The sequence below is a fragment of the Triticum aestivum genome, chromosome 7A, assembly GCF_018294505.1.
Source record: "Triticum aestivum cultivar Chinese Spring chromosome 7A, IWGSC CS RefSeq v2.1, whole genome shotgun sequence".
Classification (NCBI taxonomy): domain Eukaryota; kingdom Viridiplantae; phylum Streptophyta; class Magnoliopsida; order Poales; family Poaceae; genus Triticum; species Triticum aestivum.
The window spans coordinates 215,780,589-215,803,390 of record NC_057812.1 but is presented as its reverse complement, the minus strand read 5'-3'; the positions used below and the strand labels follow the sequence as shown (position 1 = coordinate 215,803,390).

The window sequence follows — 22,802 nt, the reverse complement described above, 5'->3', positions numbered from 1 at the left end:
ATGTGAGCATCATTGAAATACTATGCCTAGCTAGGGGCGTTAAATGGTAGCGCTTGTTGGGAGGCAACCCAATTTTATTTTTATTCCTTGCTTTCTGCTCCTGTTTAGTAATAAATAATTTATATAGCCTATGTTTTGGTTGTGTTTCTTTTGTTTAATTAGTGTTTGTGCCAAGTAGAACCGTTGGGAAGACTTGGGGAAAGTCTTTTTAATCTTGCTGTAAAAAACAGAAACTTTAGCACTCACAAGAACTGCTGCAATTTTTATTTGGAAAGTGATATTTAGTTAATTATTTTTGCAGATGATTAATATATAAATTCCTCACGTCCAGCAATTTATTTTAGAATTTTTTGGGTTCCAGATTTTGCATTAGCTACAGATTACTACAGACTTTTCTGTTTTTGACAGATTCTGTTTTTCGTGTGTTGTTTGCTTATTTTGATGAATCTATGGCTAGTAAAATAGTTTATAAACCATAGAGAAGTTTTAATACAGTAGGTTTAACACCAATATAAATAAAGAATGAGTTCATTACAGTACCTTGAATAGGTGTTTTTTTTTTCTTTCGCTAACGGAGCTCATGAGATTTTCTACTTTAAGTTTTGTGTTGTGAAGTTTTCAAGTTTTGGGTAAAGATTTGATGGATTATGGAACAAGGAGTGGAAAGAGCCTAAGCTTGGGGATGCCCATGGCACCCCCAAGATAATCTAAGGACACCTAAAAGCCAAAGCTTGGGGATGCCCCGGAAGGCATCCCCTCTTTCGTCTACTTCTATCGGTAACTTTACTTGGAGCTATATTTTTATTTACCACATGATATGTGTTTTGCTTGGAGCGCTTGTATTATTTGAGTCTTTATTTGTTAGTTTTCCACAATCATCCTTGCTTCACACACCTTTTTGAGATAAACACACATGATTCGGAAATTATTAGAATACTCTATGTGCTTCACTTATATCTTTTGAGTTATATAGTTTTTGCTCTAGTGCTTCACTTATATCTTTTAGAGCACGTCGGTGGATTTGTTTTATAGAAACCATTGTTCTCTCATGATTCACTTAGATTATTTTGAGAGTCCTACAAAACAGTGTGGTAATTTTGCTTTAATTATTTGAGGCATTCAAGATTAAATAAATAAAATTTTCTTATGAGTGTGTTGAATACTATGAGAAGTTTGAAACTTGATAATTGTTTTGAGATATGGAGAAGGTGATATTAGAGTTGTGCTAGTTGAGTAGTTATGAATTTGAGAAATGCTTGTGTTGAAGTTTGTGATTCCCGTGGCATGCACGTATGGTTAACCGTTATGTTAAGAAGTCGGAGCATGATGTATTTATTGATTGTCCTCCTTATGAGTGGCGGTCGGGGATGAGCGATGGTCTTTTCCTACCAATCTATCCCCCTAGGAGCATGCACGTAGTACTTTGCTTCGATAACTAATAGATTTTTGCAATAAGTATGTGAGTTCTTTATGACTAATGTTGAGTCCATGGATTATACGCACTCTCACCCTTCCACCATTGCTAGCCTCTCTAATACCGCGCACCTTTCGCCGATATCATACACCCACCATATACCTTCCTCAAAACAGCCACCATACCTACCTATCATGGCATTTCCATAGCCATTCCGAGATATATTGCCATGCAACATTCCACCGTTCCATTTATCATGACATGCTCCATCATTGTCATATTGCTTTGCATGATCATGTAGTTGACATTTTAGTTGTGGCAAAGCCACCGTTCATAATTCTTTCATATAAGTCACTCATGCATCATTGCTATCCCGGTACACCGCTGGAGGACCAACTCGCCCTTCCGGAATATGCGCTGCTTGACGAGCTTGTCATAGGCTCTCACCATGTTCTGGCGGTAGAGCTCCAGGTTTTGCATGACATGAAGTCGCTCCTCTTCAAGGGCGTCAAGCTCCTGAAAACGAAGTTGTACCTGTTCATCTTGGGTGAGTCCTTCCTGGAGAGCCACCCGTAAAGAAGGTAGCTGGATTTCCAATGGCAATACGGCTTCACTCCCATAAACGAGAGAGAATGGAGTAGCCTGTGTTGGGGTACGGACTGTAACGCGGTACGCCCATAAGGACTCGAAGAGATGATCATGCCAGTCTCTCTTGTGTCTTGTTACCGTCTTCTTGAGTATCTTGCCGAGCGTCTTGTTGAAGGCTTCGATCGCCCTATTGGCTTGAGGGTAGTAGCCGGTGGAGTAGTTCCACTTGATCTTGTACTTCTCCATGAACCTGTACACCTTGTTGGACTTGAATGCCTTGGCATTGTTGGAGGTGATGCGGTGTGGAATCCCAAAGCGATATATGATATTTCGCTCTAGGAACTTGATGACGTTGTCGCTCTTCACCTCCCGTAGTGGAACGGCTTCCACCCATTTGGAGAAGTAGTCTGTCGCGGCGAGGATGAAACGATGCCCCCCGGATGACGGAGGGTCGATGAGGCCGATGACGTTGATTCCCCAGGCATCAAATGGCCAAGAGGGAACTGTAGGGTGAAGCGGGACCGTCAACTAGTGCTTGAAGTCGCCATGTACTTGACAGTTGTGGCATGACCTGGCCACCCGAAGGCAGTCCGCCATGACGCCGGGCCAGTAGTATCCTGCAAGACGTATGCTATGATACATATTAGCTCCTCCTTGGTGCCTGCCGCAGACTCCATGGTGCATCTCCTGGAGGATCTTCTCGGCTTCACTTCGATTAACGCACCGAAGTAGCACCTCCTGTCCATGAGACCGCATGTATAGGACACCTGCTTCATAAAGATAAAAGGGGAGTCGTCGTTGTAGTTGGCGTCTCGCGACGGGGTCATCAGGGAGACTGCCATGCTTGAAGTAGTCGAGGAAGGGCTGCAGCCACTCCTCTTCCTCCACGGTGTTCGTCATGATGGAGTTGACTTCGTACTCCGCCGGGATAAGCTCTAGAACAGCTGGGAGGAGCCACCTTTCTTCAATATTTACCTGCATGGTTTTATTATCTGGGAGCACCAATGCTACCGCTAGTTTTGCCAAGGCATCAGCAAGCGCATTTCTGCTTCGTGGGACATGGAGCACTTCAACATGTTGAAATTTTTCCATGAGGTTCCGGGCCGCAGTGTAGTACAGCACCAGTTCAGGCTTGCGAACCTCGTAGATTTCATTGACTTGACGAACAATGAGCTGGGAGTCACCAAAGGCCCGTAAAGAGCGGACATCCATGGAGAGCGCCAGGAGAAGGCCGAGATGAATGCCTCGTACTCTGCCTCATTATTTGAGCATTCTTCTTTGAGGAGGGAAAATGAGTGATACATCACCCCTCCCTGCGGCGTCTTGAACACCAAACCTGCACCTGCCCTTCGTCTTGGGGCTCCATCAGCATCGGCCTCCATGCGAGAGGCGCCGTCGAAGTAGAGATCCCATGGTGCATCGAGATCGACGGTGAAGACCTCCTCATCAGGAAGATCGGTGATGAGAGGGGAATCATCTGGCACCGGGTGCGCCGCGAGGAACTCCGCCAAGGCTTGCCCTTTGATTGCCTTCTGAGGGACAAAAGTGATATCGAACTCCATCATGAGAAGCGCCCATTTTCCCAGTCGCCCCGTGAGCGCGGGCTAACTTAGCACGTACCTTACGGGGTCCGCTCTTGCGACGAGCTGGATTTGGTGCTTTAGCGTGTAGTGCCTCAACTTCTTTAACGCGAAGATTAGGGCCAGGCATAATTTCTCTATTGCAGAGTAATTTCGCTCGGCCCCCACCATGGTGCGGCTCAAGTAGTAGCAGGCCACTTCCTTCCTTTCGTCATTGTTTTGGGCGAACAAAGCACCCATCGAAGTAGGCTGCGCTGCAATGTATAGAATGAGTGGGCGCCCCTTGACAGGAGCTGTCAAGACAGGTGGATTAAGGAGGTACCTTTTGATATCGTCAAAGCCGCGTTGGCATCCCTCATCCCAAACGAACGGAGCTCCTTTCTTCATGAGGCTCGAGAAGGGTTGGATGCGTCCGGAGAGGTTGGAGATGAAGCGTCGGATGTACGCTAGCTTCCCTTGCAATGACCTCAACTCCTTGAGATCTTGGGGTGGTGGCATGTCGATGATGGCCTTGATCTTCTTAGGCTCAATCTCTATGCCTCGATGACGAACGACAAAGCTGAGGAAGAGGCCCGACTGAACACCGAAGGCACACTTCAACGGGTTCATCTTGAGTTGATGTTGTCGTAGCCGCTCAAAGACCACTCAAAGATCTTCTAGATGATGCTCGCATTCTTTGGTCTTGACCACCATGTCGTCGATGTAGCACTCCACCAAGTGGTGGATCAAATCACCCAAGAATGTACGTTATGGCACGCTGGTAAGTTGCGCCGGCGTTCTTCAATCCGAACGGCATGACGACGTAATAGAAGTTGCCCTTTGGGGTCCTGAAAGCGGTGTCGATGGCGTCATCCGGATCCATCTTGATCTGGCTGTAGCCTGATGAACCATCCATGAAGGATAGTGCGCCGTGTCCCGTGGTGGAGTCGACGACTATCTCTGGGATTGGCAAGGGAAAGTCATCTTTGGGGCAGGCTCGATTCAAGTCGCGGAAGTCCTGGCAGATTCGTATCTGCCCATTCTTCTTCTCCACCGGGACGATGTTGGCGAGCCACCATGGATACTTGACCTCTTTGATGAAACCTGCAATAATTAGTTTGTCTACCTCAGCGATGACATCACCTTTGAGTTCCGTACGCAAGCGTCGCGGTTGCTGCTTGATAGGACAGAATTGTGGGTCGATGGCCAGCTTGTGGGTGGCGACACGAGGGTCCAAGCCCAGTATCTCCTAGTAGTTCCAGGCGAAGCAATCTCGGTACTCCATCAAGAAGCTTCGGTACTCTTCTTGCTCCTCTTCTGTCGGCATGGCGCTAACAAAAGTGGGGCATGGATCATCTTTAGTCCCGAGGTTGACCTGCACAAGCTTGAAAATGGTCGGCTGCCCTCCATCCTTGAGTTCTTGGGGTGCTGGTGCAGAGATGAACTCCTCATCATCACTTGGCTCGACGTTGATGGGGTGTTTTTGATGAGGAAGGATGGGCGAAGTGTCAGAGTCGTCGCTTGACGAGACCGACGTGGCATGGCAGTTGACTTGTGCTTCGTCGTCGGGATCCTCCCCTTCATCTCCAGAGACATCGTAGGTGTAGAATTTCGTCGTAGGGCGGGTCAGATCGCCAAGGACACATGTCATGGCATGCTGATATGTTGCACCAGCATTCTTCAACCCGAAAGGCATGCTGGTGTTGTAGAGGTCCCCTTCTAGCATTGGTCGCCCTTCGTCTTCTTGTTCTCGTGGTGTTGGCGCGGGGCCAAGCTTCCCTTCATCGCTAGGGGCGTCGAGATTGATGTAGCCGAGCCCAAACTTTGGTTGGGCCTTGCCTTTTTGCTTGACGAGGCCCTCTGCTTGTCTCCACCATTCTTCACATATAGCCGACGGTCGAGGCATCCTGTTGTTTCAACGAAGAGTGATCCCGGCCTTCTCCAGCAAGCGAACCATCTTGGGCTCAGCCTTCATCGTGTGTAGCACCTCCTCTGGGTCACTGCAAGGTTTAGGAAACTCACATATAGAATCACATTGTTTTACCTGGGGAACCTTGTAGAAAATGGTATGGACTCCACATCCGGGTGAGTTGGGAATCGCCCAAACCTCCAACGGAGAAGCCACTAAGATGTAGAGTGACGGGGGCTGCACGCCTTGAGCTCCCCTTGCGACTTCCTCCATCTCTTTTATTCTTGTTCTAACCACTCCTGGTGCGGGCACGGGTTCCTCCTTCGGAGTCCTGCGTGCCCGCAACGTGATGGTTGGTGGCGCATCATTGCTGCCTATTAGCATCTTTCGACCCTCCTGGGCACCTGCAGAGCTTCCAAGTGTTAAACAGCTAGGGTCTCGGTGCGCCGAGGTTGATGAAGAAGGGGTAGCCTCCTGACGAGGCATCATTGCCGACCTCAGGTTGGCTGACGTTGATGTCGGGAATCTTGCCTTCAATAGTAACGGGGTTGTTGGAATAGGCTCAAAAGATCCTGTCCCACGCGAGGTCGAAGTAGAGCTCCCGATCTCTGCAGGGGAAGAGAGATTGGAGTCGTGGCGCCCTGTTGAGGATGATCGCCTACGTCCTTGGCTCCTATGGCTTCGCGGGAAGGAGTCCTTTGCCCCAGAAGGTGAGCACGGCATGAGGAGGCGCTTTATCTCGGCCGCCGGTGCCACACCTGGCTTGATCAAGACATCAGCCGAAGGTGTCGTCCGCCCTAACTTCTGATCGCTGCCTTCTATAGGGAAGTAGTACTTTGCATCTGCATGGTGAGATTCCTGCACAGTGTAAGGAGAGATGTTGCCGATGATGCGCTGCTGCGTGCCTTGGGTGTCGAGGAACTTCAGGCACTGGTGAAGAGTGGATGGCATGACCCGGTACTTGTGAATCCATGGCCTCCCCAGAAGGGCCGAGTAGGAGGTGTTCGCTTCGATGATGAAGAACCGCACCTTGTAGCTGAACGTAGACATCTGGATCTTCACCGTGATGGCGCCCAATGTTGCCTTTCCCTGGTTGTCGAAGCCGCAGATCATTACATCTGTGGACTCCAAGTCGTCCACCGTGAAACCAGCCCGCGTCAAGCTCCGAAGGGGCAGAATATTCACGGCAGACCCTGGGTCGATGAGGATCCTGCGAAGGTGTGCAGTGCCAATGTTACCTTCCACGTAGAGCGGTCGGTTGTGGTCACTATCATCTATGAGCTTGTCTTCCTTGTCGAATGTTATTTCATTCATGAATAGGGGGTTGGAGAAGAGGCGATGCTTCGCCATGGACACCTCGTATAGCTCTGGAGCTTGAAGCGCCTTGATGAGGGCTTCGCGAAGGTCGGGCACCATCATCAGGGCATCATGCACACTCAAAAGTGTGGGGATTCGCTTGACGTGGGCGATGATGTTGTAGTCGACGTCATGTTGCTTCGTCTTCCCTTGGCCTTGTTCTTCATGCACTTCCTCTTGCAAGGGCGCCTCTTTTGAGGCAGCCGGCTTGGGCACCCTTGTTGGCTTGATCTTCAGTGGCTCAGGTAGAACCTTGCCTCCATGCAAGTTCATGTTCACCTCTTCTGCTTGCATGTCCTTCTTCGTGTCTTCAGCATGGAACACCTCTTGCTCTTCGGGTGTGAACACATCTTCTGAATCAGAGCTTGGTGTGTCGCTATAGCTGAGGATGGCTTTGCAACTTTCGATGTTTGATGATTGGGATGGTCTAGCTCCTTCTTGGTCTTCTTGCCTCCCCTTTGCCAGTACCTGCACTCGAGCACGTGGCATGAACTGCTCCAAGGTGGGTAACACGTGCCCTGGCCATGGGAACGACTCGTTTCCCTCCGACTTAGGGACGAATCTTGGTGGAGGGCGGTGTTGACTCGGGTCAACTCGTCTTAGGATCCTTGGGGCGGCTTGCGCCATGGGAGCTGCGCATGGAGGTCGAGGTGGAAGGCTCCTCGGGTACGGCTTCCGGCGCACCATTCTCCAAGGCTCCTCCTTGTGGATGGCTGGGGTTTCCCCCGATGGAGTGAAAGTGCTTGCGTCGTGGACAGAACCAGGCTGGATAGCTGGTCTTCCACCTGTGCGAGTGGCACCCACTTTTCTTCGTGCTCCTTCTCTTGACCTGGTGAAGGGGATGAGGCACACTCACCATGTTCACCGTGTGGTAGTCCGGGTTGATGGCTTCTGGGTCCAAGTTGATCCTCTTCTCATTAACAGCTCTTTGGAGCCATTCTTTGAAGGCGACACAATCCTCGATGACGTGACCCACATACCTGTGGTATGGGCAAAACAATGGATTATCAGTCATCCTTACCTGATCGGGCCTCCGAGGTTCTGGAAGGTTCAATGCTCGATGCTCCATTAGCTGACTGAACATGTCCTTGATAAGTTCACGACGGAAGATGTACTGCTTCTTGAGGAGCTCCTGGATTGACGGGCGTTGTCTTCCTGCTGCTTGTTCGCCTCTTACTCCCAAGATGGGCACCTGGCCTTGGGGTGCAGATGAGAAGATCTTGGTGGTGTTTGCTTCCGCCGGCGCCTTCAGCTTGCCCCCATTGTTAGCTTGCTTGGATGTCGCGGCGAAGTGCTTGGCAGGATCGAATGCGCTAGCATTCTTGTAGAGCTCCATTATCTATGGTGATTTCTCGAACTCAAGCTTTGTGGCTGCTACCGCCGTGCTTAGGGCACTGAAGGTTCTAGGCTCGCGCCGAGAGACCTCAAGTGACCAATGTTGTTGCATCCCATGGACACACATCTTGATGGCGTCCTCAAGGTGCATCTCTCTAGCGAGGCGCACATAGCTGTTGCGGAATCTGATGATGTAGTCGTCGATGGACTCATCTCGTCGTTGTCAAACTTGCGCCAGCTCGACGATGGAGAAGTCCTTCTTCATGGCGACGAAGTGCTTCTTGAAGACTTCCTTCATGCCCGCCCAACTTCCAATGGATCCGACCGGTAAATGACTGTACCAATGGAATGCAGGTCCCGTTAACGACCCTGAAAATTGACGCAAGAGGAGTGACGAGCTGTTTACCGTGTCACCGCATGCCGCCTCAAAGTACGCCAAGTGCTCCCTTGCATCACCGGTTCCATCAAACTGGCGGAACTTCGGTGGGTGCCACCCTAAGGGGTATGCCACCATGTCATGCCACGCCTCATAAGGCTTCTCTAGCTCGCTCTCGGAGGTGCGAGGTGCTTGATCTATCGTCATTTGCTTGAACTTTTTGGCCACCATATCTTCAACAATGTCGTGGCAGTCCTTCAACATGCTTGCATTTGGTGCCACGTTGGCAGAACCAACGGGGCTAACCAATGGTCGAGCGTGCGTGCTAGGGTCTTAGAATTAACGTACATCATTCAGAGGCGGCACTGCATGAGTGTCACCAAGTAGCTCTTCTTCTTGTGGATCCACCACCCGTCGCGGCGCGCCTCGTGATGGAGCACCTTGGTTGTTCATCATGAGCTCGATGAACTGGTCAAGCTTTGACGACAACTGGTTGATTGCCTGCCGCTGGTCCCTGACCTGTTCTTCTAAGGAAGCTTGACGCCCACTACTGCATTTGCGGCACCTGGCTCCTGGACGACGGCACATGGATCTTTAGGGGCACCGCCACTGTTCACCATGCAAACTGGCGCGGTGTGGATATCTCCAATGCCATCTTCGGAGTCTGAGAAATCAGACGGGATAAGCTCTTGGTAAGGAGGGGAGTTCGGGTGCCTCTCCAACAAAGGCAAAGAAGATGAGTCGGAGAAGCTCTCTTCGTCGTCAGGGTCATCTTGGTGCTCTCCACCTCCAGCAGGCCCATCTGTTACACTTCAATGTGCAATGGACCTCAGTCGCGTGTTCGCTCCAGGCCGACTTGCAACCTGGTGAAGTTCATTAGGGTCTTCAGGAAGACGAGCCTTGATGTCGGTGTAGTGGCATGGTGATATGTCTCGATGTCGTGAAATGCTTCCATCCGCTAGTGATCCTTTGCCTGCAGTTACGGGAAGACATGGGGCCTTGGATCTTGCACCTTCTTGTGATGACGAAGAGCTTGTCTTAGGGCCCCCCTCTGCTAATTTGAACCATGCACACACATGGCCAAGGCGGGGTAAGAAAGTCTTCCGGAAGTCCGCCTTAGGGTTTGGGACTATCTCTTCATCTGAAGGATAGCCAAACTCGTGGGTGATGCGAGGAGGTCGCCATCCATTACTTGACTCTTGACTGGGTTGCACTCCTAGTGTACCACACAAAGCAAGGTTCTTCTCAACTGGTTCCTTCGCTTTGTCTGCCTCGTGCTGAAGCTTATTAGCCTCCCCATCTTGGTCCAACCTATCAGAAGGGACAAGAGGAGGATTCATGGGAAGTGTTGCGTCTGGTTCCAGAGCGGACTTGGATGTAGCATCAGGAGCCGCTTCATTGTTGGTGGAGGTCGTAAGCTTGGTTACTTCGATGCCGTCCATCGGTGTGGCCGTCGGGGGCGGTGTCTTCCGGTCCTCCAATGGGGGTGGTGTCGTGGCCGCCTTCACCTGTTCACCGTCTTTTGGGGGAAGGGATGAAGAAGGCATCTCCTTGCTCCTTTGCTCTGCGCTGCTTGTGGAGGACTTGCGCGGTTTTGGCGCCAAATGACTGAGCAGGTAGTTATACCGCTCGTGTCGTTCTAAGTCGGAGGAGATGCGGAACCTGATTCTGTCATTTTCTTGAATGACTGCGCCATCGAGTCGTAGGCGTACCTGGGTGTGTCGAAGGACTAAGTCCTCGAGTTCTTTATATAGAACTTGGCGGTTTCTCCGGCGCCTCTCGCGCTTGCGTTGGTTATCCGTCGGCACGCCGCCAGCCCTTACTGGCACTGGTGGCATGGGGAGAAGTGGTGGTGCAGGTCGTCGCATGGATGAGGAAGTCTTGTCCATCGTTACCTGTAGTTGTGGTCGATCTCCCTGGTCGTGGTGGGAGCGTCGGTCACAAAGGCTCCCGTGGTCGCCATTGCTGAGTGGGTTGTGTGTTCCTTTCTTCCTCCTGGTGTCTTGACCATCGGTTCCAATGTGGGGGCATGTTGGGATGCCTCCGTTGTTGAAAGTGTCGGGTTGGTGACGGTGGTCGTCGAGGTGCCAACGTGTGGCGCTCATGTTGAGGGCGATGACTCGGGGTTTGACGTCGAGTCCCTCCTGCACCTTTGTGTTGATGATGTACTTGGTGCCGCTGGATCAAGTAGCCGCCTCTGGATGTTGTTCATCTGCTCTTGAAGTTGGCGAAATTCTCGCCGCAGGTCTTCGTCACGTGGTGCTGGTGCTTCATGGCGAAGGACAGAAAACCTGTTGTCGTTGGTGAGAGATCCTCCGTCGACCGCTGAAGTGTGGAGGCATGGCGCCCATGCCCCCGTCGAGTATCTTCAAGGTTGATGGAGACTGTAGGGCCCGGTAGAACAGGCTCCTTGCATGAACGCCGCTTCCAGAACTCCTTCATAATGGCCCGCCTCACTAGCTGCTTGATCTTGGTTGGCTCATACGCCCAGTCGTCAGGGAACAAGTCGTACGGAGGGGCCTGGGTGCTCTGGTAAGTGAACACCTTGTCCGCCAAGTCCCTTGCTCCGAGGGACCAATCCTCCTCCGGCACCGTGCTCTGAGCAAGGCGTGAGGTAATCTGCTGGTGGAGTCGTTGTACCTTGCGATACTTCCTCCTATAGTTCCGAAGAGGGTGCGGGCTTTCCGACAAACGTGCATTTGCCATGAGTTTCCGCAAGTTCTGGGCGATGGCCTCCAATCCTTCGAGCAGCTCAACCTCGATGCGTCGGGGTGCTGGTCGTGAAGGCTTCATGTGTGGAAATGGGGTAGGGGCGTGATGGGATGCCGCTCTTGCCTCCCTGTTGGCGGCCTTGGCGCGAAGGCGTTGAGACGCCTCCATGTCTCCTTTCATATCCGCCCTTGTCGATTCCTTCAACAGGGCACGTGCCTCGAGCATTAGCTCCCGACGCTCCTTCTTCGCCTTGGCGGCCTCCCGCCTTTGCGCCTTCCTTGATTGCACAGTTTGGAACTGCGTAGGATCTTGAGCTTTGTGCACGTAGACCTTGTCACCGAGCTCGATGACGATCATTGCTGGCATCGATCCAAACTGAAGCACCGATGGCTCCGAGTTGCTTCCGTGTGAGAGTCCACCTGCAGAAAAAGGGATCTCGATCAACGGAAATCCTCGCCGATGCCTTGTCATGCAGCATGCTGTGTGGATTGGGAGACGGGCGAAGACGATTCAGACGACCACAACGAAGCAGAGATGGGAGGAGAACCACGTCCCACTGGGCGTGCCAATTTGTTTGACACGAGAAAAACATCATCTAAGGACTCCGGGGAGAAGGGAAGAAGGGAGTGTGTTTCTCTCAGACGCCGGGGAAAGAAAACTGTGTATGCGGGCGTGCCAGTGTACCGTAGTACACAAAAGAAAAAGAGATACGGGAACATGTATTTCATTAATCTCATTGGATAAATAAAATTACAATATCCCATAAAAAAGGTGCGCTCCGTGGCCTACTAGCACGGCCAAGCTGGTTGTGGCGATTGTGTGATCTCCTGGTTCCCGGGGCCTCGGAAGGCTCCCGGTTAATTACTCCCGCGGGTTGCTCCGCGGGATACCTCCGATTGAGCTGTGTGGTCGTCTTCGTCGTCTTCGCTTCGCGTTCTCCATGCATGATGATGGTGATGTGTGTGTGTGGGCGGCGGCAGAGCCCGTGTCCTCGTCGGTACACGCGCCGCAAGTAGCGTGGCCTTTGCGGTGGCCGCGCTTGCCCTCGCCGTCGTGCCTCGTCGGTCTTGACGGCGTTGGAGGAGTTGTTGTTAGGGTAGCATGGATCGCGCTCGGCTCGGACTTCTCGACGACCAGTAGCTTCTCAGGGTGTGCAAGGGGCTACGCCTTGCGGGAGTAATTGTCGGTGGGGACCATCATCGGTGATGACCGTCGCGTTGCTCGCGCCAGCGTGGCCTGAGTGGTCGACACCTCGTCCCGACCAGACGCCGAGTCCACAGCAGTCGGCGTAGTCAAGGCATCGTCTCACGAGATCGTAGAGGAGCGGTGTTGTTGCTGAAGTCGCGTCGCCCTGCAGCCGCGCCTTGTCCTCGGGCGGCGCCAACTTGCTTGGCTTTGGCCTCCGAATGAGCGTGGCGCCGGTAGCAGCGACACGGGGGTAGGACGCCATCTGAATCATGGCATCATGGTGTGGGACCCCAGCCTTCACTTCGCGTCCGGGCGCCGAGTGGACGTCGCCGTTCTCACATGTTCATCTTCAAAGCTCTACAGTAAGACGAGGTGGGCAAGCAGGAGGTGGGGTGCTGCGCGTCTCCATCTTTGGCGACACCGAGCATGATGAAGTAGATCGGTATGCTGACAAGCATCATCAGCGTCGTCTTCGGGTGGCAACCTTCTCGCCATCAGCCGGCTAGAAGATACGTGCATGGCTCATGCATGTGCACATGCTATGTCTGTTGATTGCGCCTGTATTCCTTGCTTCATTCCTCTGTACTACGGAGCACGTGTAGTTGGATTCAACGACAACAAGGGGAGAGCTAGCGTAGCGATAGCTCGGATGTCGCGCCGATCACTGCATGCGGTGATGAGCCATCCGGCCGCCTGTCTTCACGTCTTGAACATGGGCCTTGTACGCACACGGGTACATACTAGAGGCTATCATGTGTAGCCCACGCCGCAATGTTCGGTTAGGCTCTGGTGACACCATCGCCAAGGCACCATTGAGTCCGGGCGTGGTGAAGGAGAGGCACGATGCCAGTGCCGAAGCGGGGTGATGAAGGAGCTCCTTGTGATTGGCGCCGACTTAACGAAATCATTGGCAGGCGGCGTCTCGGCCGGCTCTGTGGCTTCATACTCCATGTCACCGGCTCGATGAAGTGTGTGTGACGGCGATCTTCGCGGCGTCGAGGTCTCGAATGGCATCTCTCCGACGCGACGAAGTATTCATCATCTCGTGCAATATTAAGCATAGTGTTGTCGCCTTCTACGATACCATCGCGGTGAAGTGGACTCGAACAGTGATGGTGACCTCCATGCCATCGACCTCCATGGCGCAATCTTGACGACATCGACCGTGGCGGCGTCTCGGCACGGCCCGTGTCATCGTCCTCCACGGCACCGTCGCAACAAAGCGGTCGCGAGTGATGATGGCGATCTCCATGGCGTTCACCTCCATGGCACTGGTTTGGCGGCGTCGGCGGTGGGCGGTGTCTCGGTGAACTCTCTGTCGACCACACCGTCCTGACAAGGTGGACGTGAGTGGTGATGGTTACTTGTGTGCCGTTGGCCTCCACAGAGCTGGCTTGGTGAAGAATCCAGTGGGGAGCACCACGACTGGCTAACCGGCGTCCTCGTCGAGCGGTGATGAGTGGGGGCGGCCACCGTGGCGCGGGCTTGGTGAAGATGAACTCCAGCGACGCGTCGTCCTCATCGAGCGGGGATGAGTGGGGGCGGCCACCGTGGCGTCGAACTCCGTGACACCGACCTCGGTGGCGTCAGCGTCCATAGCGCGGGCTTGGTGAAGATGAGCTCAGGCAACTCGTCGTCCTCATCGAGCGGTGATGAGTGGGGGTGGCCACCGTGGCGTCGACCTCCGTGACACCGACCTCGGTGGCGTCAGCGTCCATAGCGCGGGCTTGGTGAAGATGAGCTCCGGCGACACGTCGTCCTCATCGAGCGGCGATGAGTGGGGGTGGCCACTGTGGCATCGACCTCCGGGGCATCGACCTGGTGACCTCGACGGTGGGCGGCGTCGTGGCGTGCTCTGTGTCGTCGTCTTGGCCGAACCGTCGTGACGAGGTGGACAGCAGGTGGTGATGACGACCTCTTCGTCGTTCTTTGTGGTGCTGGCTTGGTGAAGACCATCCCGGCAACGTTGACTCACTTCCGTCCGGCGGCTCCATCTCCAGTCGGGGCGGTCCGATCATGCGAACTTGCGTTCGGCAACGCTCCCGACTTGTGTGCGTGCATGCTGTATGCGTGGAAGAAGGAGAGAAGTGAGAAGGGTGGGTTAGATCAAAGTTTAACCCTCGGGGAAGGTGAGCTTCACGTCCATGTCACAGCCGCCGAGCTCCTTGTACGCCGGCCTCCTCTCTCCGTGTACGCCGGCTCGGGTACCTGCCTCTTTCCTCCTGCCGGGTAGATGGGAGTTGAATTCTCTGCATTGGAATGGAGTGCTGCGTGGTGGATGGATGGGTGCTTGAGGTGTTGTGCGATGGATGGTGCTGGCGTGGAGATTCTCCTCTGCAGTGCCTCCTCCCCGTGTTAATGGCCTTGCGTAGCCTCTGTATTTATAGCAGGAGATGGCGACAGCGCGGAGGAGACGCCATTTCGTCCATTTCTTGGAAGATAGAGATCAAATCCCCGTCTACACTCCGCTGTGTTATCTTCTCCCTTTTCTTGACGCGTACGCCTGCACAAGAAAAAAAACTCCATCGCACGTACCTAGCTACAGCTGAGACGGTGGGCCTGGTTCATTCGATCGCCACCTTCATGCTTATCTCCGGTGTTTGCTAGTTGAAATAATCACAGGTATTCAAGTACGTATATGCGCGCTTGCCGGCCGGTATATATGGCACTTAAAGAAATACGCATACTGTATGTAATCTTGTGGGTGCGCCGTAGATATGGACTCAGCCTTCTGATTGTAACCTGCATGTGTGTATAAGTCTATGCCACGGAGCATCAAGTGCAAGTATACATTGGTTAGTACGTGAGCAAACTCAAAATGCATGCATGCACGTACCATTGCATCGAGGATTGCCTAATGCGTGTGTGTACGTATACACTCAATATAAAACATAGATGTGCATAACTTGCAATTAAAAGAAGAAAAAATATATTTATACTTATATATTCTGAAAATAGTAATCACAAAAATACGTCGAACACTGGTGAAGATGTTGATGGAGATTGACCTCCTCCCAATGAGAGGATCGATGGTGGTGACGATGGTGATGATTTCCCCCTCCCGAAGGGAAGTTTCCCCGGCAGAACAGCTCCGCCGGAGCCCTAGATTGGTTCCGCCAAGGTTCCGCCTCGTGGCGGCGGAGTTTCGTCCCGTGAGCTAGCTTATGAATTTTTCCTCGACGAAAGACTCCATATATCCAAAGATGGGCATCAGAGGGCTGCCAGGGGGCCCATGAGGCAGGGGGACGCGCCCAGGGAGGTAGGGCGCGCCCCCACTCTCGTGGATGGTTGGTGGCCCCCCTCTGGTACTTCTTTCGCCCAATATTTTTATATATTCTGAAACGTGCTCCCGTGAAGTTTTAGGACTTTTGGAGTTGTGCAGAATAGGTCTATAATATTTGCTCCTTTTCCAGCCCAGAATTCTAGCTGCCGGCATTCCCCCTCTTCATGTAAACCTTATAAAATAAGAGAGAATAGGCATAAGTATTGTGACATAATGTGTAATAACAACCCATAATGCAATAAATATCGATATAAAAGCATGATGCAAAATGGACGTATCACTGCTTGATTGTATTCAATGAGTATAGGGGTTACAAGAGTTGATCTACCTCGAGATCGTAATGGCTAAACCCTAGTTGTCTAGCCTATGAGAATTCTGGTGATCTCTACGGACTAACCCCTCCGGTTTATATACACACCGGAGAGGCCTAGGGTTATACAGAGTCGGTTTGTAAGGGAAGGAAATAACATATCTGGACACCAAACTTGCCTTCCACGCATGTAGGAGTCTTACCCGGGCACGGGGGAAAGTCTTCTACTTTTATCTTCACGGTCCATCAGTCCGGCCCATATCAAATAGTCCGGGGCCCCGAGACCCCCCTAATCCAGGACTCCCTCAGCGGGAACCTGTCAATACCTTGTCACACATTCTGAAGACGGCACACCAAATTTGACCACAGTCCATAAGCGGCTGAGTTCAAGGACTTCTTCAGGGGCTAGTGACGGTGCCATGAACCCAGGGTACCTAGCGCCACTGGAAGTCTCCCACCAGACCGGTTTGTAGCCCACCATGCATCCCTTGGTCTGGGACGACATCTCCACCTGTAGGCCTCCAAGACGAAGGAATCGGCATGCCATCCAAGGCAAGCCAATCCAAAGATCGCGGAGGACTCTTCAAACCACCTTAGCCGACTAGATTTCTATGTAACCATAGGCCTCGGTACCCTTTATAAGTCGAGGGCGGGTTAGTCGACATGCACCTTACAATCTCATCATCACCTCTCGATACACCATTGATCACCATTGTACTTTGTACATCCCCATCAGTCTGCGTTTGTACTTTGTTAGAAAAAAACATACGTCGTAGGAGCCAACCTTGATAGGTCCAGGTACTCTCCGCCCTAGCTATCCAACCATTGCTCTCTAGTTCCATGTTTCACTTTCTATCCACCACCCCTTCGTCCAACATCGATTTTTTGGTAACTAAACAAAAAGGAATAAATTCTCTATTTGTAGACAAATAATATCAATCAGTCTCTTATCTTTGAAAACCTAATAAAGCAGATCAATTACAGGCACATACCTATTTTACCAGTTTAATACTCCATGCATCTCAAAATATGTGTCTAACTTTGTATTGAAGTTGCGAAACGCTTCCCTGGCAATCGACACGAGACATAAAAAATTGAGACACTTGTTGAGACGGAGGAGTAAATGATAAAAAAATGATGCTTTATATAACCAAAACATTATTGTATTTATCTATTTATTTTGCATCAAGATTTGTCCAATATAACCATCTTATTGTGTTAATAATTATATTTTTCCGCATGGCAACGCACGGGCACATACGTAGTAAGAGAAAAAGGAAAAACTTTCTGCACTAAAATGGTTGGTGTTCAGAAATCACAATACAATTTTTAGCTTCCATCAGGGAATACAGGTCAAGCACATGTACTCTTCGGCGCAAATAATAAATCGGAAATCACAGGCAACACAAACTAGCGGCAACGTGACGTCTGCAAGAACAAAGACATCGCAGCTTCCCCAGGCGCGGCTTCGGCGCCCTTTCAGAAACCTTCATTCGATCTGTGCAACGAGAAACACCCTCGTCTGACCTTACTGTCACCCTAGCAGACGATCTCGTCTCAGTACTCTATCGAGACCGTCCACGAGTAGAGCTCCCGCTCCGGCACGCCGACCTCGAACGTGGCCAGGCCGGAGCCGTCGTTGTAGGAGAAACCAACCGCCTCCGAATCCACAGCCACGCGCTTCGGCCTCGCCGAGGAGTAGGCTCCAACCGTGCCCGCGCCCCGCACCTTCACCTCCACGCCGGCGTCGCCGCCGTGCCTCACCTCCGTCACCGCCCCGCCGGAGTTGAACATCCCGATCAGGCCGATGGGCGCGAAGGAGGCGCCGTTCGGCAGCCACTTCAGCGGCACCACGGTGAACACCTCGTACTCGCGCGGCTTCAGCGTGACCGGCAGCGCCGCGTCCTTCGGCAGGACGGTCACCTCCCCTGAAGAGAAAGGAGAAGAAAAAGGCAGGACTCACATCGCTCGTCAGTTAGTCCAAGATCACAACGACGCGCTGGTTCTGGTTGAAGGATGCTTTACCTGCGACGTGCGAGTACACGACCACGTCGCCGTTCCAGCCATCGCCGGCGACCTCCAGAAGGCGGCTGACGTCCCGTCCCCGGACGGCCCCGGTGATGGTCCCGGGCTGCACGTCGTGGATGACGTTCTTCTTCCCTTCTCGGCACCAGCCGGCGCCTTGGCAGTTGAAGGCGCCGATCACGCCGGAGTGCGCGTTCAGGTTCCAGATCTTGAGAATGCTGCAGTCCACACCAAACGGTTCAGAGAAATTCAGAACCGTGTCAGGGTCGTCAACTAGTAGAAACAAAGTTGGTTGCTGCAAGTTCTAACCTTTTGCCGTCCCTTGCGGGATCAGAGAAGAGGCAGTCCCCGGTCGGTCTCCCGGGGAGTTTGGCTCGCAGGATCGATCCATCAGGAAGCACAAGCTTCCTCAGCAGATCGAAGTCATGGTTTCCGGGTTTGTCACTGCCATGATCACACGCACAGTTAGCATCAAAGATATCTTTCAGTTTCAGCACATGAAAATGAAAAATTTGATAATTGTCTAAAGATATACACGTATGGAAAAGCTGAAAGTTCTCTACTGCTCTGTAATGTTCGTTACCTCACGTATATAGCGCAACCGCCGACTGCCCGCGCCGCAGCATGATATTCCGCCATTGGGTGAACGCTCTATCAGCACGACAATGAAAAGAAGCTTACAAGTTCAGGCACTACATGATCAAGAGTAGTAAGCAAGAGAGCAGAACAGAGCAGTGATTCTCACTCACATGGAACATGTCCCAGTCCGGCTGCATGAACTCTCCAAGAAAAACAGTATTGTACGCGACAGAAGCGATGTGTATGGTATGTGAAGCTGGGTCTCTAGGCCAGAAATCATCAGAGGCTCTCACAACCGCGTTTCTTTTTGAACTGTAGCAAAGATCAACCGTATATTTTCAGGCAATTGCACCAAGCTTGAGTGAGTATATGTAGTTTCAATAGCAAAAAAAGCGTACCTGTATAAGTTATCAGTGTTGTGGCTCATGCAACATATTATACCGTTATCGTGGAAATTCCATGCGATGGAAGCTTCTAGAGCCTGCTGGTACTTCCTAGACAGACGCACTCTCCCACCATGGCCACCGCCTAGCGCCTCGAGAATGTTCTGCACGTCTACTTTCACGCCGTCGACCCCGGCAGATGCAAGATATGAATGGAGCTCATTGTAGAAGCTGAATGCTTTGTCAGGGTCCACAAGGCCAAGGCCGTTATCTGCTATGCTGTTGAAGGCCTCGCAGGGTTCGTTCTTCTGGACTCCTGGTGATGGCACAGGGTATTGCATCTTTGATTGGTAATGCTCCATCCCGTCGGCACCGGGCCTTACGCCACCCCAATACCCGGTAATCGCATGCCATACATAAACGTACCTGAATTTTGGCATGAGAAGTATTAAAGATGAGAACTGACACAAATTTATCATGCTGTACGAGGCAACAAACAAACAAGTGTCATCATACTTTAGCTCATGTTTCCCCTTAATTTCACTGACAATATGCGCGAGGCCATTTGCTGGATCTTCTTCCCTGTGACCCTTCCTCCCATTTTTCTGAAATTTGTGGTTCTCCTTGATATCATATAATCTGTTTGCGAAGCTATAGATACAGGACAAACAAATATCAGTGATCGCGACTGCAAGACAGGTAAAGATTGAGAAAAAAATTCTTCTTGGCTGCTTACTTGGCTGCATTATCAGATACGAATGCACTTCCAGCAGGGTCCATACTGACCGATTGCCACCCATCATCGATTATGACAAACTTTGGAGCTGTTCCACCTTTTTCAAAACTGGGGAAAAAAATACAAAAATACATTATGGAATTTCAGTACGATTCTCATATGGTAAGCATAGTATCGGCGGAAATATACGAGATCGGAAAGACACCTCCTTAGTCCTTCCTTCACTCCTTCAGCGGTAACATCAGTGTAAAATGCATCCCATGTGCACCAGCCAAACCAGTTTAGCATGTCTGGCATCTGCAGCAAGGTGAGAGTTTTAGAGGCACTGAAATAGCAAGGATGCAAAAATGCATACGATACTGTGTACTACTACAGGAAGGTACCTTCTTTTTTTCCCTGTGAGAGAATGTCTGCAGGTGCCTCTCAACTGCTCTGCAAAAGGACAACTCATGTGATGTCAGTGAGAAAGCAGTGCATTCATGGAAAGCAGTTGGTGTATTTGATCAAGAGAAGTGTAGGGTACTAAAATAGAAGATTAATTACAGAAAATATTGGCATACTTGACAGCATTTGTGATGACCTCAAACGGATCTGATCCCGCACCGACGAAAACTAGATGGGTGCCTTCAAATGATTCTACGGCTGGATCACCTGCAAAAAAGAAAAAGAAAAACAAGAGTACTATTATACATCATGAAACAACTGTGCTCAAGTCAATGGAGAAAAGTTTCCATGATTGTCTGAATTACCACTCTCCAAGCAAATTTCCAGCTCATTATTTTCGTTCCCCTGGAGTACAGCTCGGAATGAGCCCTCCAGGATCGGGAGGAAGACGGTGTACACCGCGGATTGCTCGTCTCCGGCGCCGTCGGCAGCCTCGACGATCAGGAACTGCGTCTCGGCGGGGATGTCGCGGCCCGACGAGCCCATCCTCTGTGTCATCCACCACATCTTGAACCTGAACGTGCACATGAATCGCAGGTCCCTGAAACACCAGCATGCCACATATTCTTTCAGTTCAGCCAATTCTGTAATCTTTAGTACGAGTTAACTATAGTAACATAAATACCAAGAATTCATTTTTGCCACCCAAGGGTCCTTGGTTGTTTACTTTCTATTTCAGGGGAAAATAACTGTAATGGTAGGACCCAAAACGTTATTACTGAGTTGAGGATTTCCTTTCATCAACATCAACAACAAAAAAACAGTTCCCAACTACTCTTCTTGAACAGTAATTTTGAATTGAAGTGAAACACATCTTTTTTCACATATATTCCTCCGTCACAAAATAAGTGTCTCAAGCTTAGTACAACTTTGTACCAGAGTTAGTACAAAGTTGAGATAGAGATTTTTCTTTCTGTTTTTTAAAAAAAGTGTGGAAACTTTTACCGAACATCTGAAAGTTTTACCTTTCAGGAGTTACTCCTGTTTACAAAAAGTCAAGAGAAGACAAGATTGCAAACTGCAGTACTACTGCATAGTGGTTCATTGCACTCCAACAGAATCATTTTGTCTGAATCTAGATCCTTGCACATGGCAGACATCAGATAAGACACGCTTCTAATCGTTAAACAAATGACAGAACACCGCTCGGACAAGACAAAACAGCTGAAGGGAGCTGAGGAATCGCATGAGCAACGGAGAACGCCAACAGCGCAGCTCACCTGAGCTTGCCGACGGGGAAGACGCTGCGGCTGGCGGCGGGGGCCGACCGGACGCCGAGGAACGCGCCGTTGAGCATGCCGCCCCCGGCGGCCGGCGTGACGAGCACATTGTCGCGCACCTCCGTCAGGACCGTGGCCCCCAGCGCCGCCAGGCTGCCGTCTTCCTGGACCGCGATCCCGGCTCCCACCGTCATCTTCCTCCCCCGCACCGCGACCCTCCAATCAAAGCACGTAAGTAGATTTACGACGGCGGGGATCTGCGGGTGTGGTGGCGCGGCGCGCGGTTGTGGTGTTGAGACAGCCGAGTGCGCTCTCCTGGTTTTATAGCCGTCGGGGTGGGGATCTTTTTCGGTTCGACCCCCGGGGGAGTAGAGATGATCATCATTTTTATTTATTTTTGCAAGTAGCGACGATTTTGTTTTTGTTTTTGCGAGGAGTAAGTAGAGATGATCTGCAATTGAAAGGTCTGCGCTGCCTCGTGCCTTTTTTTTTAAAACGCTATAGACATAGATGCTTACATACATGCACATACATTCATTCTTTAAACGCACGCGCACTCTCTATCCACATGAGCATTCTATTGTTTATTCTTTTTCTCGAAGGTAAGAGGGTTCGAATGCAGATTCAAACTCACCATGTAAGGGGGAAGCAGAATTGATTACCTTCTCAGGCGAAAGACGTGAAATTTCTAATGCAAAATCTAACTCTCCTTGGTAGTGGAGGTGGATTTTTTTTTAATTTTTTAGAATAGGAGGATGACTCCCGGCCTCTGCATCTAGGAGATGCATGCGGCCATTTTATTGAACAATAATATGTCTAAATCCGTCATCTTGGCAACATCTACCGTTACTTCTATCCTTTCGTGATTGGAAGGTGAAAATGGCTAAAATTTTGTGATTGGAAGAAAACATGGCCAGAAATTTCGTGATTATAGATGCCCTGTTCCCCAACTTTTCCAATATAAGGCATGTTATTCCGTGCACACGCTTGCATCATGATATGGTGGATCGGATGAATGAACTCGGGATCAGTGTGATAGGCAGCGTGCGGCACACGAGCACAACTGACAAGGGCCCCGGCCGGTGCAACGCATCGCATCGCATCACGTCCTGAGTCGAGGCCGGACCACCCCCGCCCACGCATATGAATATGGAAGCTGGCTACAGTGGGCAGTACGAGCATCACTTTTTGCGGGGCCGAAATATGCGAGCGCTTGAGTAGTGTGCATATATACCTCTCGCTGTGCTTATCATGTGTTTTTTTTTTCGTATAAAAAATGGAGTAAAAACAGGGCATCGCCCCGGCCCGGTTCCATTGATCACGACTGTGCTTATCATATATCTGGGGATTCCCATGACCGTGAATCGGCGCTCCACGTGAGATCC

General features: G+C 51.1%; 1 protein-coding gene across 2 annotated transcripts; it reads right to left on the bottom strand.

The window, feature by feature from the left end:
- Nucleotides 1-17,295: 17,295 nt before the first annotated feature.
- LOC123150918 (probable galactinol--sucrose galactosyltransferase 1) lies at nucleotides 17,296-21,722 on the bottom strand. Of its 2 annotated transcripts, XM_044570725.1 has the most exons (13): nucleotides 21,418-21,721; nucleotides 20,503-20,738; nucleotides 20,314-20,404; nucleotides 20,137-20,185; nucleotides 19,959-20,050; nucleotides 19,754-19,861; nucleotides 19,534-19,668; nucleotides 19,033-19,443; nucleotides 18,805-18,946; nucleotides 18,639-18,706; nucleotides 18,365-18,499; nucleotides 18,056-18,273; nucleotides 17,296-17,958 (listed from the first exon to the last, which is right to left on the bottom strand). In XM_044570725.1, the coding sequence occupies exons 1-13, from the start codon at nucleotides 21,609-21,611 to the stop codon at nucleotides 17,588-17,590; spliced, it is 2,250 nt and encodes a 749-aa protein (XP_044426660.1). In that variant the 5' UTR covers nucleotides 21,612-21,721; the 3' UTR covers nucleotides 17,296-17,587. The 2 variants fall into 2 exon arrangements, with proteins under 2 accessions (XP_044426660.1, XP_044426659.1); XM_044570724.1 differs by having other exon boundaries at nucleotides 19,033-19,668; nucleotides 21,418-21,722.
- Nucleotides 21,723-22,802: the final 1,080 nt, after the last annotated feature.

What these genes read in the sequence shown, in the direction of transcription:
- LOC123150918 (XM_044570724.1), bottom strand. Translation starts at nt 21,611, where the DNA reads ATGACGGTGGGAGCCGGGATCGCGGTCCAGGAAGACGGCAGCCTGGCG. An exon ending in GTCATCACAAATGCTGTCAA is followed by an intron (nt 20,186 to 20,313) that starts GTATGCCAATAT and finishes GTCCTTTTGCAG; the next exon opens with AGCAGTTGAGAGGCACCTGC. An exon ending in CGGACTGGGACATGTTCCAT is followed by an intron (nt 18,707 to 18,804) that starts GTGAGTGAGAAT and finishes TCGTGCTGATAG; the next exon opens with AGCGTTCACCCAATGGCGGA.